The 14,519-nt window shown below is 40.5% G+C and overlaps 1 protein-coding gene across 4 annotated transcripts in view; it reads left to right on the top strand.

Annotated features, from left to right (window-relative positions):
- Positions 1-14,519, top strand: part of OFD1 (OFD1 centriole and centriolar satellite protein) — a 64,656-nt gene that overhangs the window by 43,390 nt on the left and 6,747 nt on the right. For all 4 annotated transcript variants that reach the window (XM_060086953.1, XM_060086954.1, XM_060086952.1 and 1 more), the window contains exons 16-18: positions 3,849-4,454; positions 4,940-5,060; positions 6,744-6,844. In XM_060086953.1, coding sequence (XP_059942936.1) covers positions 3,849-4,454; positions 4,940-5,060; positions 6,744-6,844 — 828 coding nt within the window. The remainder of the gene's footprint in view (positions 1-3,848; positions 4,455-4,939; positions 5,061-6,743; positions 6,845-14,519) is intronic.

Here is a 14,519-nt window from a genome sequence, read left to right as displayed (position 1 = left end):
TTTTAAGTGGTAGGTTAGGTTTTTTATTTGACATTTGTCTCATTTTTTTCTTTTTTTTGTTTTTTTTGAGGAAGGCTTGTATCACTATGAACTTCCCTCTAACAACTGCTTTTGCTATGTCCCATAGATTTTTTTTTTTTTTTTTTTTTTTTGCAGTACGCGGGCCTCTCACTATTGTGGCCTTTCCCGTTGCAGAGCACAGGCTCCGGATGCGCAGGCTCAGCGGCCATGGCTCACGGGCCCAGCCGCTCCGCGGCATGTGGGATCCTCCCAGACCAGGGCACGAACCCGTGTCCCCTGCATCAGCAGGCGGACTCTCAACCACTGCACCACCAGGGAAGCCCCCATAGATTTTTTTATGGTTCTGTTTTCATTGTCATTTGTCTCGAGGTATTTTTTAATTTCTTCTTTGATTTCATCATTGATCCATTGCTTTTTTAGTAGCATGTTGTTTAGTCTCCATGTAATCGTTTTCTCCCATTTCTTTTTCTGTGGTTGATTTCTAGTTTCATGCCATTGTAGTCAGAAAAGATGCTTGAGATAATCTCTGTACTCTTAAGTTTGTTGAGGCTTTTTTTTTGTGCCCTAGTATGTGGTCAATCCTAGAGAACGTTCCATGTGCTCTTGCGAAGAATGTGTATTCTGGTTTTCTTTTTGTTCTGTTTTGGATGTAGTGTTCTGAAGCTATCAGTTAAATCTAACTGTTGTGTTGTTTAGTATCTCTGTTGCCTTACTGATTTTTTTTTTTTTTTTGTCTACAAGATCCGTCCATTGATGTGAGTGGGATGTTAAAGTCTCCTACTATTATTCTTGTCAGTTTCTCCCTTTATGTCTGTTAGTATTTTTTTTTATGTTTTGGGTCCTCCTGTATTAGGTGCATATATGTTGATGTCTGTAAAATCCTCTTCTTGTATTGATACTTTTATCATTGTATAGTGTCCTCCTTTATCTTTCTTTATGGCCTTTGTTTTAAAGTCTGTTTTGTCTGATGTGAGTATTGCAACCCCTGCTTTCTTGTCATTTCCGTTTGAATGAAATACCTTTTTACATACCCTCACTTTCAATCTATGTGTGTCCTTTGCCCTAAAGTGGGTCTCTTGTAGTTAGCCTATTGTAGGCTCTTGTTTTCTTTTTAATCCAATCTGCCACTTTGTGTCTTTTGATTGGAGCAGTCTGTTTACACTTAAGATGGTTATTGATAGATATGTATTTATTGCAGTTTTAAGCCTTGTTTTCCCATTGATTTTATATTTGTCCATTTGTTTTTGTTTTTCCTTGTGTAGTTTGATGATTTTCTTTTCTATTACGCTTGCGTTCTCTTGTTTTTGTTTTTTTTTAATCTCTTGTATGTTTTTTATTTGTGGTTACTCTGTTTTCAAGTATGTTAACCCCATTCTGTATCTACTTGGCTTAGACTTGTAGCCATATAGGCTGAAATGCATTCTAGGAAATGAAAAACTAATCTACATTTTCTTAATCTCCTCCCCCACATTTTAAGATTTTGATGTCCTCTTTTACATCTTTATATTCATTCTTTTGCTGTTCATTGTGGTTATCGTCATTTCACAGAAATTTTTTGATGCTTTTTAAATCTGTGTACTGGCTTATTTAGTTGATTTGCTTTTTTCTCTTTTCTTTAGAGAAGACCTTTCAATGTTTCCTTTAGGACAGGTTTAGTGTTGCTGTATTCTTTTAGTTTTCACTTGTCTGAGAAATTCTTAATCTCTCCTTGTATTCTAAATGATAATTTTGCTGGGTAGAGTATCCTAGGTTGCAGATTTTTCCCTTTCAGGACTTTGAATCAATCCCTCGCCACTTCCTTCTGGCCTGCAGTGTTTGTGTAGAGAAGTCAGCTGATAGCTTTATGGGGGTTCCCTTGTAATTAACTCCTTGTTTTTCTCTTGCTGCTGTTAGCATCTTCTCTTTAACTTTTACCATTTTTATTATAATATGTCTTGCTATAGGTCTCTTTGGGTTTACGTTGTTTGGGACCCTCTGTGTCTCCTGCACCTGGTTATCTGTTTACTTCTTGAGGTTTGAGAAGTTTTCAGCCATAGTTTCTTCAAATACATTTTCGATACCATTTTCTTTCTTCCACTTCTGGAATCCCTATTATGCGTAGATTGGCACACTTTATATTGTCCCATAGTTCTCTTATATTGGTTTCATGTTTTTTTTCATTTTGCTTTCTGTCTGCTGTCCTGATTGGGTGATTTCCATTATTCTATCTTCCAGATCACTTATTCATTCTTCTGCATTATTTGTTCTGTTGTGGCCATGCTGCACAGCTTGCGGGATCTTAGTTTCTTGACCAGGGATTGAACCTGCACCCTCGGCAGTGAAAGCGCAGAGTCCTAACCACTGGACCACCAGGGAATTGCCTGTTCTTTTGCATTATTCATTCCACTATTCATTGCCTTTAGTTCAGTTTTCATCTCGGCAAATGAATTTTCTAATTTTTCTTGGTTCCTCTGTATAGTTTCTAGTTCCTTTTTACAGTACTCTGCATTTTTGTCAATATCCTTTCTTAATTCCTTCAGTATTTTCCTTATCTCCTTTTTGAAATTGGTATCTATGAAACTGAAGAGATCTGTTTCATTGTTTGTTCTTTTAGGGGAATTTTCTTGGTCTTTTAACTGGGAGCGGTTCCTCTGCTTCTTCATTTTACTTATATTTCTCTTATTCTGTGAGTTTAGGAGAATCAGTTATCTACTGTGGTCTTAGAGGGCTATTTATATGTGGCATCATCCCTGTGTAGCGTCTGTGGATTTCATATTTTTTTGCCATGAGAGCCATTTTTAGTATGGATGCCTGTCGCCTCTTTCCTCAGTGTGTGCTGGTCATTATTCCCTTGATCGAGGGGGTGTGCAGTTGCGGCAGCTGCTGCCCAGTCCTGGAGTTCTCAGCAACAGTGGGGTCTCGTGCACCCCTGGAGCACACAGTGGGAGCAGGGGCAGCTTGCAATGCTCCTGGGGCCTGGGAAGGCAGCTGTGGTGGCTTGCGACCACTCCTGGAGTCTGGGAGGGCAGCGGTGGTGGCAGCTGGAGACTGCTCCTGTAGCTCGTGTAGGTGGTGTCCTGCTGCCTTAGAGCACGCACAGCGAAAAAGGCTGCAGTGGTGGGTCCCACCCCTCCCCTCGCTCACCCCCCAAACAGTGACACCTGGCCTCCTCTGCCTACACCCTCAGGTGTGGTTGCATCAGACTTCAGCTCCTTCAGGCTGTTTCCACGCAGCCCACCCCAGTCCTCTCCCTGGGTCTGATCTCTGAAGCGTGAGCTTCAGTACCCAGCCCCAGCCCACACTGGCGGACGTGCATATCAGGCTGGGGAGTACAGGGCGGTGGCACAGACCTTTTGTGCAAGGTCTCTCTCCAGCCTAGCTGCTGCAGACTGGTTGCTGCGTTCTCCTCTGAAGCTCTCTGTCCCGGCTGATCTCCACACTGGTGAAGGGACGTCCTGGGGTGCAGGAACCTGGCTTCTTTCACAGCTCCCTCCCAGGGTGCAGGTCCTGTCCCGATTCCTTTCTCACTTTCTTTTTTTTTTTGTCCTACCTGGTTGCATGGAGATCTTCTTGCTCTTTCAGATGTCTCAGGTCTTCTGCTAGCGTTCCGTAGATATTCTGTGAGAATCGTTACACATGTAGATATATTTTTGATGTATTTGTGGGAGGAGGTGAGCTCCATGTCCTGCTCTTCCACCATCTTGATTGCTCCCTCCACAAACTGTTTAATGTCCCAGTTTGCCCTTATTACTTTGATTTTTCAGAAAAGAAATTCTCAATATATTTTAATTTGATTCTCCACCTTTTCCCTTCCTGTCTCACACTGTCTGTCTGTTTGTAACCCGTAGCTCTGGAGAACGAAGTGTACCGCAACACGAAGCACTCTTTGTTAAATCACTCCATCAGTGGGTTAATGAGTGGCAAGGAGGGACCTCGTGATGACGACCTAAGCAGGGATTTCTTGAAAAATCCTCTGAGACAAGAGGAACTGATGGCACGCCCAGTTATACCACAGATGCCCAGTTACCCAAATGCCAACACAGAGAGTAGTTCCCCCGATTCCGACCTTGAGTTTGTAGCCAATACTACGGCAAGGGTGAGAGAGCTGGAGCGAGAGGCCGAGCACTTGGAAAAAGCTTTCCAAAACTACCATCGAAGGGTCAGTCGGTGCCCCGCCAAGAGCCCATCGGCAACCAGGAGCCAGCCCACCCTGAACCTGCTGAGAGCTCTCAAGAACGTCCCTGCAGGTGCTCCTGAGAGGTGTGTTTTTGCAGAGGCCAGAGTTGCCTCTCAGCAGCCTCTGTTGAATGTGCACAGAGGGGACGAGAGTGAGGTATCTGATGTGCCAGGCAGCACACCCTCAATGTCACACAAGGACACGGCCTCCAGACGCCTCTCCTCCTCTTCCCTCCCCAAAGCAAGGAGAAGCCTTGATAGTGAGATGTACCTGGAAGGTAAGCTACTGCCACAGGGGTTGCGGGATGCTCTGGATGTGGGTGGGTTGGTCCTCATTGGCCCAGGATGAGGACCGCAGGAGTGCAGCCAGCACAGCAGCAGGTCGTGGGAGCCGGGCCCAGGAGAGCCCTGCCTTTGAACCGCGGGCTCCTGGGGAACCACGGCGTCTCCCCCGAGTCACAGTTGGTGTGGGAGGCCATGGGATAGAGCAGCAAGTGCCAGAGTATTGCTTGGCACAGAAAGGTGTTCAGAGAATGACAGTGGCTTTTCCTTGGCTGCCGGTTAGTTTCATGTGTTTTCTTGTTACCGCTGCAGTTTCATTCAGGTGCCTGAATTGTCAGTTCTGTGGATCATTTACACATACTCCACTGTTTGCAAGGATGATAGAATTCATTGTCAAAGTAATAGAACTCTTTAGAAACCACACTGCTGTCTTCTCCACATAGTCTGTAACATGCTCACCCTGGTTCCTCCTGCCTTGTAGGTCTGGGCCAGTCCCCGGCCGCTGTCCCCTGTCCCGACAGAACGCTGCAGCCTTTGCCTGCCGAGTCCAGGCACAGCCTTTCCGTGCACTCGCTCTCCAGCCCTGCGGAGCAGAAGGCCGGGTATGTACCGCCTTCTTCCCAGCCTCTGCCAAGGCTGGTTGCTGCCTATGATCTCGGTCATGGCATGTTTGGGTCTTTTAGGTGATATTAAAGACTACATGGCAGTGTAGAACTTGCAGTCAGATTGTGAGATGTGTGATCTTTGGGAACCATCTGAATTACCTGGGGGAAAAAAGACTTCTTTTAGCAAACGAGTAATTTTTACTCATTTGCTAAACTTGATGTATAGAATATGTACTATGGATGGGCTTCCCTAGTGGCGCACTGGTTGAGAGTCCGCCTGCCGATGCAGGGGATGCGGGTTCGTGCCCCGGTCCGGGAAGATCCCACATGCCGCGGAGCGGCTGGGCCCGTGAGCCATGGCCACTGAGCCTGCGCGCCCGGAGCCTGTGCTCTGCGACGGGAGGAGCCACAACAGTGAGGGGCCCGCGTACCACAAAAAAAAAAAAAAAAAAAAAAAAGAATATGTACTATGGTATTAATAAGCATTTGCATAGTTCCATGAATAGACTTGGTTTATAAAGATAAAACAGATGTACAGACTCTGCAAAAGCAAATAACTTCAGTGTAAACTTAAAATAGTTTCATACATCATTAAAAAGTCACAAGGGGCTTCCCTGGTGGTGCAGTGGTTAAGAATCCGCCTGCCAATGCAGGAGACACGGGTTCGAGCCCTGGTCTGGGAAGATCCCACATGCCACAGAGCAACTAAGCCCGTGCGCCATGAGTACTGAGCCTGTGCCCTAGAGCCTTCGAGCCACAGCTACTGAAGCCCGTGTGCCTAGAGCCCGTGCTCTGCAACAACAGAAGCAACCACAATAAGAACCCGTGCACAGCAACGAAGACCCAACGCAGCCATAAATTTAAAAAAAAAAAAAAAAAAAAAAGTCACAAATATTCAGGCATTTAAATATAAGCAAATAAGGTTCCACTTTGTAAATCATTGAAATAAATTCGAAAGTGGTAGTGGGTCCTAGGATATGATGGCTGAAGCAGGATGCGGTGGGTGTGTTGAGAAGCTCGGGGGAGGGAGGGGCAGGCTGGGATTCGAGTCACGTGGGGGACTCCTGCCTGTGCCCAGTCCCCGTGGCAGGAGATTCTGACTCCTTCATTCTGGGCTCAGGCCTAGGCATCAATGTGTTGATGCAGTTCTACTGTACAGAGTTGAAAACTGCCACATGTGCCTGTCCTGGTCCTCAAGTATGTAATATTTTTTATATCACTAGTTCTGTGCTAAAGCCAAGAGGAGAGGCAGGACACACATGGGCCAAGGTGGGGTACTGTGGTGTGTTGCATCTTCAGCTGGCTTATGCTAAAGGTGTACACAGCTTTTCAAAAACCTGCTGTCAAAAATTTTTGTAGTTCTTTAAAAAAAATAAAAAAATTCCTCCTAGGAACAGCCTTGAGAGTGCAGCGTTATTCTTTGTTAACAGTGGTAGTACCTAGCTCACAGCATGAGGTGGTCTGGAGGAGTGACTGAGTTAAAGTGTATTAACTGTTTGAAATGATGCCTGGTGCATGGAGAGCGCCCAGTGCACCGTAGCTCTTACTGTCTATGAGACCACGAAAATTTAATTTTCTAAAGCATTTTCTCGAGTCACAGAAGGCTTTTTCATCACCCTGTGCTCTTGTGTCTTATATTATTAAAGCTTCACATTCTTGAATTTTATTCTTCCCATCCAGTCTTTATCAAAGACAAACAGAACTTCAGGACAAAAGTGAATTTTCAAATCCGGACAAGCTAGCTTTTAAGGATCATGAGGAATTTGAACCATCTTTTGAATGTAAGTTTAAATATTAATACTTGTTTTTATAAGTTCAAAATGTAGAAAGTTTAGTTTTGGCAAAACATACCCACTGTTGTAAAAAATAAAGCAGTTACAAATTAGGATATTTTTATTTTATGATAGAACCACACATACAGATACAGTGCCTCATTTTTGTATCAGAAAGATTTTCAGGTTCTGAGTTCCATTTATTAAAAATTTCAGGATAACTAATTGCAAAGTCAGAGCTAAGCCCATAAGTGAATCCTTAATTTATGAAGTTTAGGATTGCCTCAGGTTTAAAATAAGTAACTTCTTAAAATTTGCTTTTTTTTTCCCTCTTATGCAATGTGAAAAAGTTATTACTTTTTTTTTGAATTATACTGATTCCATCAATTGCCTCAGATTGAGAAAACCCTTTCGTAGTTAGAGAACGGAGGTAAAAGAGTATTAGCTTAAGGGCTTCCCCGGTGGCGCAGTGGTTGAGAGTCCGCCTGCCGATGCAGGGGACACGGGTTCGTGCCCCGGTCCGGGAAGATCCCACATGCCGCGGAGCGGCTAGGCCCGTGAGCCATGGCCGCTGAGCCTGTGCGTCCAGAGCCTGTGCTCCGCAATGGGAGAGGCCACAACAGTGAGAGGCCCGTGTACTGCAAAAAAAAAAACATATATATATATATATATATATATATATTAATAGTCTTAAGAGTCTAGAAACTGGTGTCCTGACTTTGGCCCTGCCTTATACTGAAGCAGGAGGCTCCAAGGTAGAACAGTCTAAAATAAGGATGTAGAGTCAACCAGCTCTGAGGTTCTTTCTGGCTTGGCAAGTCTTGGTTTTTTTTTTGGTTATAGAAGCTTTATTCATGATAGCCAGAAGTTTGAAACAACCCAGGTATCCTTCAGTTAGTGAATGGTTAAACAGATGATGGCAAATCTATACCGTGAACTACCACTCAGCAATTACGTGAAACAGACTATTGATACATGCAACAGTTAGCATAGATCTCCACGGAATTAGCTTAGTGAGAAGAATCAATCCTAAGATTACATACTATAATAGCTAGTTTATATAACATTCTTTTTTTATTGAAGTACAGTTGATGTACAATATTATAGAAGTTACTATTTTTAGAGGTTATACTCCATTTATAGTTATTATGGAGTATTGGCTCTATTCCCTGTGTTATATTGGGAAGTCTTTTTTTTTTTCTTATTGGAGTATAGTTGATTTACAATGTGGAGCTAATTTCTGCTGTAGAGCAAAGTGACTCAGTTATATGCATATATACATTTTTTTAATATTCTTTTCTATTATGGTTTATCCCAGGAGATTGGATGTAGTTTGCTGTGCTCTACAGTAGGACCTTGTTGTTTATTCATTCTAAATGTAATAGTTTGCATCTACTAACCCCAGACTCGTAGTCCATCCCTCTCCCTCCCCACTTCCCCCTTGGCAACCACAAGTCTGTTTTCTATGTCTGTGAGTCTGTTTCTGTTTCATATATAGGTTCCTTTGTGCCATATTTTAGATTCCCCATTCAAGTGATATCGTATGGACTTTGTCTTTCTCTTTCTGACGTACTTAGTATGATAATCTTTAGGTCCATCTGTGTTGCTGCAGATGGCATTATTTTGTTCTTTGTTATGGCTGAGTGGTATTCCATTGTATATATGCACCACATCTTCTTTATCCTTTCGTCTGTCGATGGACATTTAGGTTGTTTCCTTGTCTTGGCTATTGTGAATAGTGCTGCTATGAACATAGGGGTGCATATATCTTTCTGGATTCGAGTTTTGTTTGGGTATATGCCCAGGAGTGGGATTGCTGGACCATATGGTAATTCTATTTTTAGTTTTCTAAGGAACTGCTATACTGTTTTCCATAGTGGCTGCAACAACTTACATTCCCACCAACAGTGTAGGAGAATTCTCTTCTCCACACCATCTCCAGCATTTATTATTTGTAGACTTTTTAATGATGGCCATTCTGAGTGGTGTGAGATGGTACCTCATTGTAGTTTTGATTTGCATTTCTCTGATAATTAGTGATGTTGAGCATCTTTTATTTTTTTATAAATTATCCCAATATGTGATTCATTAATGTTTAACTTATAATTTACAAAATACTTTGATTTACATATTATTTGGTCTACCTGATTCAAACCTTACTCTACTAAAATATGTTCTCAACAAAGTAGAGTGTTAAAACACAGTCAAATAATGATATATCACTCCTCTGCTCAAAACCCTATACTGGCTTCTCAAGTATCTCACTCAGATTAAAAGTCCAGGTCCTTACACTGAGGTTAACAGTTCTCTCTGTGGTATTCACTGTCCCTGCAAATCTTCCCTTTTTGCCTATAAAGGGGTCTCAAATTATCACCATTAGTATTACCCATTCAGTTCAGGACCATTAAAACCAATTAAGTCATGGGACTTCCCTGGCGGTCCAGTGGTTAAGAGTCTGTGCTTCCAATGCAGGGGGCACAGGTTCCATCCCTGGTAGGAAACTAAGATCCCACATGCTGTGGCCAAAATAAATAAATAAATAAAACTAATTAAGTCAGGTGATCTGGAACATGCACTCTGGCCCTCTTGATCTAGTTCCCTTTACTTCTCAGATCTCAGCTCACATTCCCGGCTCATTCAGTTTAGGCACCCAGGCCTCCTGGCTCTTTTCCCAACACTGTACCCTTTTTATATATTGTCACATTCAGTTTGCTAAAGTTTTGTTAAGAATTTTTGCACCTAGAGCATCTTTTCTTTAGTGGCCATCTGTATGTCTTCCTTGGAGAAATGTCCATTAAGGTCTTCAGCCCATTTTTCGATTGTGTTGTTTGTTCTTTTGTTGTCGAGTTGTATGAGCTGTTTGTATATTTTGGAGATTAAGCCCTTGTTAGTCGCATCGCTTGCAAATATTTTCTCCCATTCTGAGGGTTGTCTTTTCATCTTGTTTATGGTTTCCTTTGATGTGCAAAAGCTTATAAGTTTGATTAGGTCCCATTTGTTTACTTTTGTTTTTATTTCTATTGCCTTGGGAGACTGACCTAAAAAACATTGTTACAATTTATGTCAGAAAATGTTTTCCCTAGGATTTTTCGTAGGATTTTTATGGTGTCATGTCTTATGTTTAAATCTTTAACCCATTTTGAGTTTATTTTTGTGTATGGTGAGATGGTGTGTTCTAAATTCATTAATTTACATGCAGCTGTCCAACTTTCCGAACACCACTTGCTGAAGAGACCGTCTTTTTCCCATTGTATATTCTTTCCTTCTTTGTTGAAGATTGACCATAAGTGTATGGGTTTGTTTTTGGGCTCTCTTCTGTTTCATTGATCCATATGTCTGTTTTTGTGCCAGTACTATGCTGTTCTGATTACTGTAGCTTTGTAGTACTGTCTGAAGTCTGGGAGGGAAATGCCTCCTGCCTTGTTTTTTTGCCTCAGGATTGCTTTGGCAATTCTGAGTCTTTTATGGTTTGATGTAAATTTTAGAATTATTTGTTCTAGTTCTGTGAAAAATGTCATGGGTCATTTGATAGGGATCACATTAAATCTGTAGGTTGCTTTGGGTAATATGGCCATTTTAACAACATTCTTCCAATCCAAGAGCATGGGATATCTTTCTATTTCTTTGAATCCTCTTTAATTTCCTTATTTATGTTTTGTAGTTCTCAGTGTATAAATCTTTCACCTCCTTGGTCATGTTTATTCCTCGGTTTTTTTGTTTTTTGGGTTCTGGTGCAATTTTAAAAGGTATTGTTTTTTTTTACATTCCCGTTCTGTTATTTCATTGTTAGTGTAAAGAAAGGCAACAAATTTCCGAATGTTAATCTTGTATCCTGCTACTTAGCTGAATTCATTTATTAGATCTGGTAGTTTTTGTGTGGAGTCCTTAGGGTGTTCTATATATTGAATATAGTGTCATGTCATCTGCATATAGTGACCATTTTACCTCTTTCCTTCCAATTTGGATATCTTTTATTTCTTTGTCTTGTTTGATTGCTGTGGCTAGGACTTTCAGTACTGTGTTGAATAGAAGAGGTGAGAATGGGCATCCTTGAGTTGTTCCAGATTTTAGTAGGAAGGCTTTCAGCTTTTGGGTATTACATTGGGTATTACATTGGCTGTGGGTTTGTCATAGATAGCTTTTATTATGTTGAGACATGCTCCCTCTATACCCACTTGGGTGAGAGTTTTTATCATGAATGGATGTTGAATTTTGTCAGATGCTTTTTTTGCATCTATTGAGATGACCATGTGGTTTTTGTCTTTTGTTGATGTGGTGTATCACATTGATTGATTTGCGTATGTTGAACCATCCTTGTGAAGTTGGGATGAATCCCACTTGGTCGTGGTGTATGATCTTTTTTATGTGTTGTTGGATTTGGTTTGGTAATAGTTTGTTGAGGATTTTTGCATCTGCATGCATCAAAGATATTGGCCTGTAATTTTCCTTCTTGGTGGTGTCTTTGTCTGGTTTAGGTGTCAGGGTGATGGTGGCTTCATAGAATGTCTTTGGGAGTGTTCCCACCTCAAGTTTTTGGAAGAGTTTGAGAAGAATCAGTATAAGTTCTTCTTTGTATGTTTGGTAGAATTAGCGTGTGAAGCCATCTGGTCCTGGACTTTTGTTTGTAGGAAGTTTTTTGACTATGGATTCTATTTCACTTCTAGTGATCGGTCTGTTCAAATTATTTATTTCTTCTTGATTCCATTTTGGTGGGCTGCATGTTTCTAGAAAGTTGTCCGTTTCTTCTACGTTGTTGAATTTGTTGGCATATAATTGTTCATAGTATTGTCTTACGGTTTTTTGTATTTCTGAAGTATCAGTTGAGGTTTCTCCTTTTTCATTTTTTTATTTTGTTTATTTGGATTGTCTCTCTTCTCTTCTTGGTGAGCCTGGCCAGAGGTTTGTTAATTTTGTTTACCCTTTCAAAGAACCAGCTCTTATTTTTACTGATTTTTTCCTATTGTTTTTTAAATCTCTATTTTATTCATTTCCTCCCTGATCTTTATTATTTCCTTCCTTCTGCTGACTTTCAGTTTTGTTTGTTCTTTTTCTAATTCTTTTAGGTGGTATATGAGGTTATTTGAGATTTTTTTTTTGTTTTTTTGAGGAAAGCCCGTATCGCTATGAACTTCCCTCCAAGAACTGCTTTTGCCATGTCCCATAGATTTTGTATGGTTGTGTTTTCATTGCCATTTGTGTCAAGGTATTTTTTTTCCTTTTTTTTAATATTCATTTATTAATTTATTTGGTTGCACCAAGTCTTGGTTGTGGCACGTGGCATCTTTGTTACCGTGTGTGGGATCTTTAGTTGCAGCATGCGGGATCTAGTTCCCTGACCAGGGATTGAACCCAGGCCCCCTGCATTGGGCACGTGGAGTCTTAACCACTGGACCACCAGGGAAGTCCCTAATTTTGTTTTTAATTTCCTCGTTGACCCATTGGTTTTTTAGTAACATGTTGTTTAGTCTCTTTGTAATCGTTTTTTTCTCATTTCTTTTTCTGTGCTTGATTTCTAGTTTCATGCTGTTGTAGTCAGAGAAGATGCTTGAATTAATTTCTGTACGCTTAAATTTGTTGAGGTTAGTTTTGTGCCCTAGTATGTGGTCAGTCTTAGAGAATGGTCCATGTGCACTTGAAAAGAATGCATATTCTGTTCTTTTTCTTGGATGTAATGTCCTGAAAATATCAATTAATTCTAACTTTTCTACTGTATCATTTAGGACCTCTGTTGCCTTATTGATCTTGTCTAGAAGATCTGTCCATTGATGTTAGTGTGTGTTAAAATCTCCTACTACTATTGTATTCCCATCAATTTCTCCCTTTATGTCTGTTAGTATTTGTTTTATGTATTTGGGTGGTCCTATATTACGTGCATATATGTTGATGCGTGTAAAAGCCTCTTCTTGTGTTGATCCTTTTACCATTATATAGTGTCCTTCTTTATATTTCTTTATGATCTTTGTTTTAAAGTCTATTTTGTCTGTTATGAGTATTGCAACTGCTACTTTTTGTCACTTCTGTTTGCATGATACCTTTTTCCATCCCCTCGCTTTCCATCTATGTGTGTCCTTTGCCCTAAGGTGGGTCTCTTGTAGGCAGCATATTGTAGCCTCTTGTTTTTTTAATCCAGTCTGCCACTGTGGGTTTTTTTAAAATTAATTATTTATTTGGTAGTGCTGGGTCTTAGTTGCAGCACATTGGCTCCTTAGTTGCGGCAGGTGGGCTTCTTAGTTGCAGCATGCATGTGGGACCTAGTTCCCTGACCAGGGATTGAACCCAGGCCCCCTGCATTGGGAGCACGGAGTCTTAACCACTGCGCCACCAGGGAAGTCCTGTGTCTTTTTATTGGAGCATTCAGTCCATTGACATTTAAGGTCATTATCGATACATATGTATTTATTGCCATTTTAAATCTTGTTTTCAAGTTGATTCTATATGTTTCTTCTTCCTTTCTTTTCGTGGTTTGAGGATTTCCCTTTATGCTTGTGTTTTCTTTCTGGTTTTTGTGAATCTATTGTATGTTTTTGACTTGCAATTGCCCTGTTTTTCAAGTATGATATGAACCCCTTCCTGTATCTGCTTGTTTTAGACTGATAGTCATATAGGCCCAAACACATTCTTAAAAAAGTCTATATTTTCTTACTTTCCTTCCCCACCTTTTATGGTTTTGATGTCCTTTTTTTTTTTTTACGTCTTCATGTTTATCCTTTCGCTGTTCCTTGTTTTATCATCGCTTTCACAAATTGGTTTTAGATTTTTTTCTTTTTGATCTGTATACTGGCTAATTTAAGTGATTTACTTTCCAATAGTGTTTTCGTCCTTCCTGTATCTTTTTGTTTGTTTTCTATTTAGAGAAGACCTTTCAGTATTTCTTTTCAGATAGGTTTAGTATTGCTGTTTTCTTTTCGTTTTTGCTTGTCTGAGAAATTCTTTATTTCTCCTCCTCTTCTAAATGATAATCTTGCTGGGTAGAGTATTCTAGGTTGCAGATTTTCCCATTTCAAGACTTTGAATATATTTTGCCACTCACTTCTGGCCTGCAGCATTTCTTTAGAAAAATCAGCTGATAGCCTTATGGGAGGGTTCCCTTTTCATTAACTCTTTGTTTTCCTTTTGCTGCCTTTAGAATTCTCTCTTTAACTTTTGCCATGTTTATTATAATATGTCTTGGTATAGGTCTCTTTGGGTTTACCTTGTTTGGGACTCTCTGTGCTTCCTTATCTGGATATCTGTTTCTTTAGGTTTGGCAAGTTTTCAGCCATAGTTTCTTCAAATACATTTTCTATCCCCTTTTCTCTTTCTTCTCCTTCTGGAATCCCCATTATGGGTAGATTGACCTGCTTTATATTATCCCATTGGTCTCTTACATTGCTTTCTTGTTTTTCCATTTGGTTTTCTGTCTGCTGTTTTGATTGTGTAATTTCCATTATTCTGTCTTCCAGATCACTTACTGTTTCTTCTGCATTATTCATTCTGGTATTCATTGCCTTTAGCTCCCCTTTAGTCTTGGCAAATGAATTTTCTAATTTTTCTTAGCTCCTCCTTATAGTTTCTAGTTCCTTTTTATAGTTATCCACATTTCTGTTGATAGCCTTTCTTAATTCCTTCAGTAGTTTCTTTTCTTTTTTTTTTTTTTTTTAACTCAGTGTCTGTTAGACTGAAGAGGTCTGTTTCATTGTTTGTT

The sequence above is a fragment of the Mesoplodon densirostris genome, chromosome X, assembly GCF_025265405.1.
Source record: "Mesoplodon densirostris isolate mMesDen1 chromosome X, mMesDen1 primary haplotype, whole genome shotgun sequence".
In the NCBI taxonomy this organism is placed as follows: Eukaryota; Metazoa; Chordata; class Mammalia; order Artiodactyla; family Ziphiidae; genus Mesoplodon; species Mesoplodon densirostris.
Note: the sequence above shows the minus strand (reverse complement) of the source record. Positions and strands in the feature narration are given on the sequence as shown.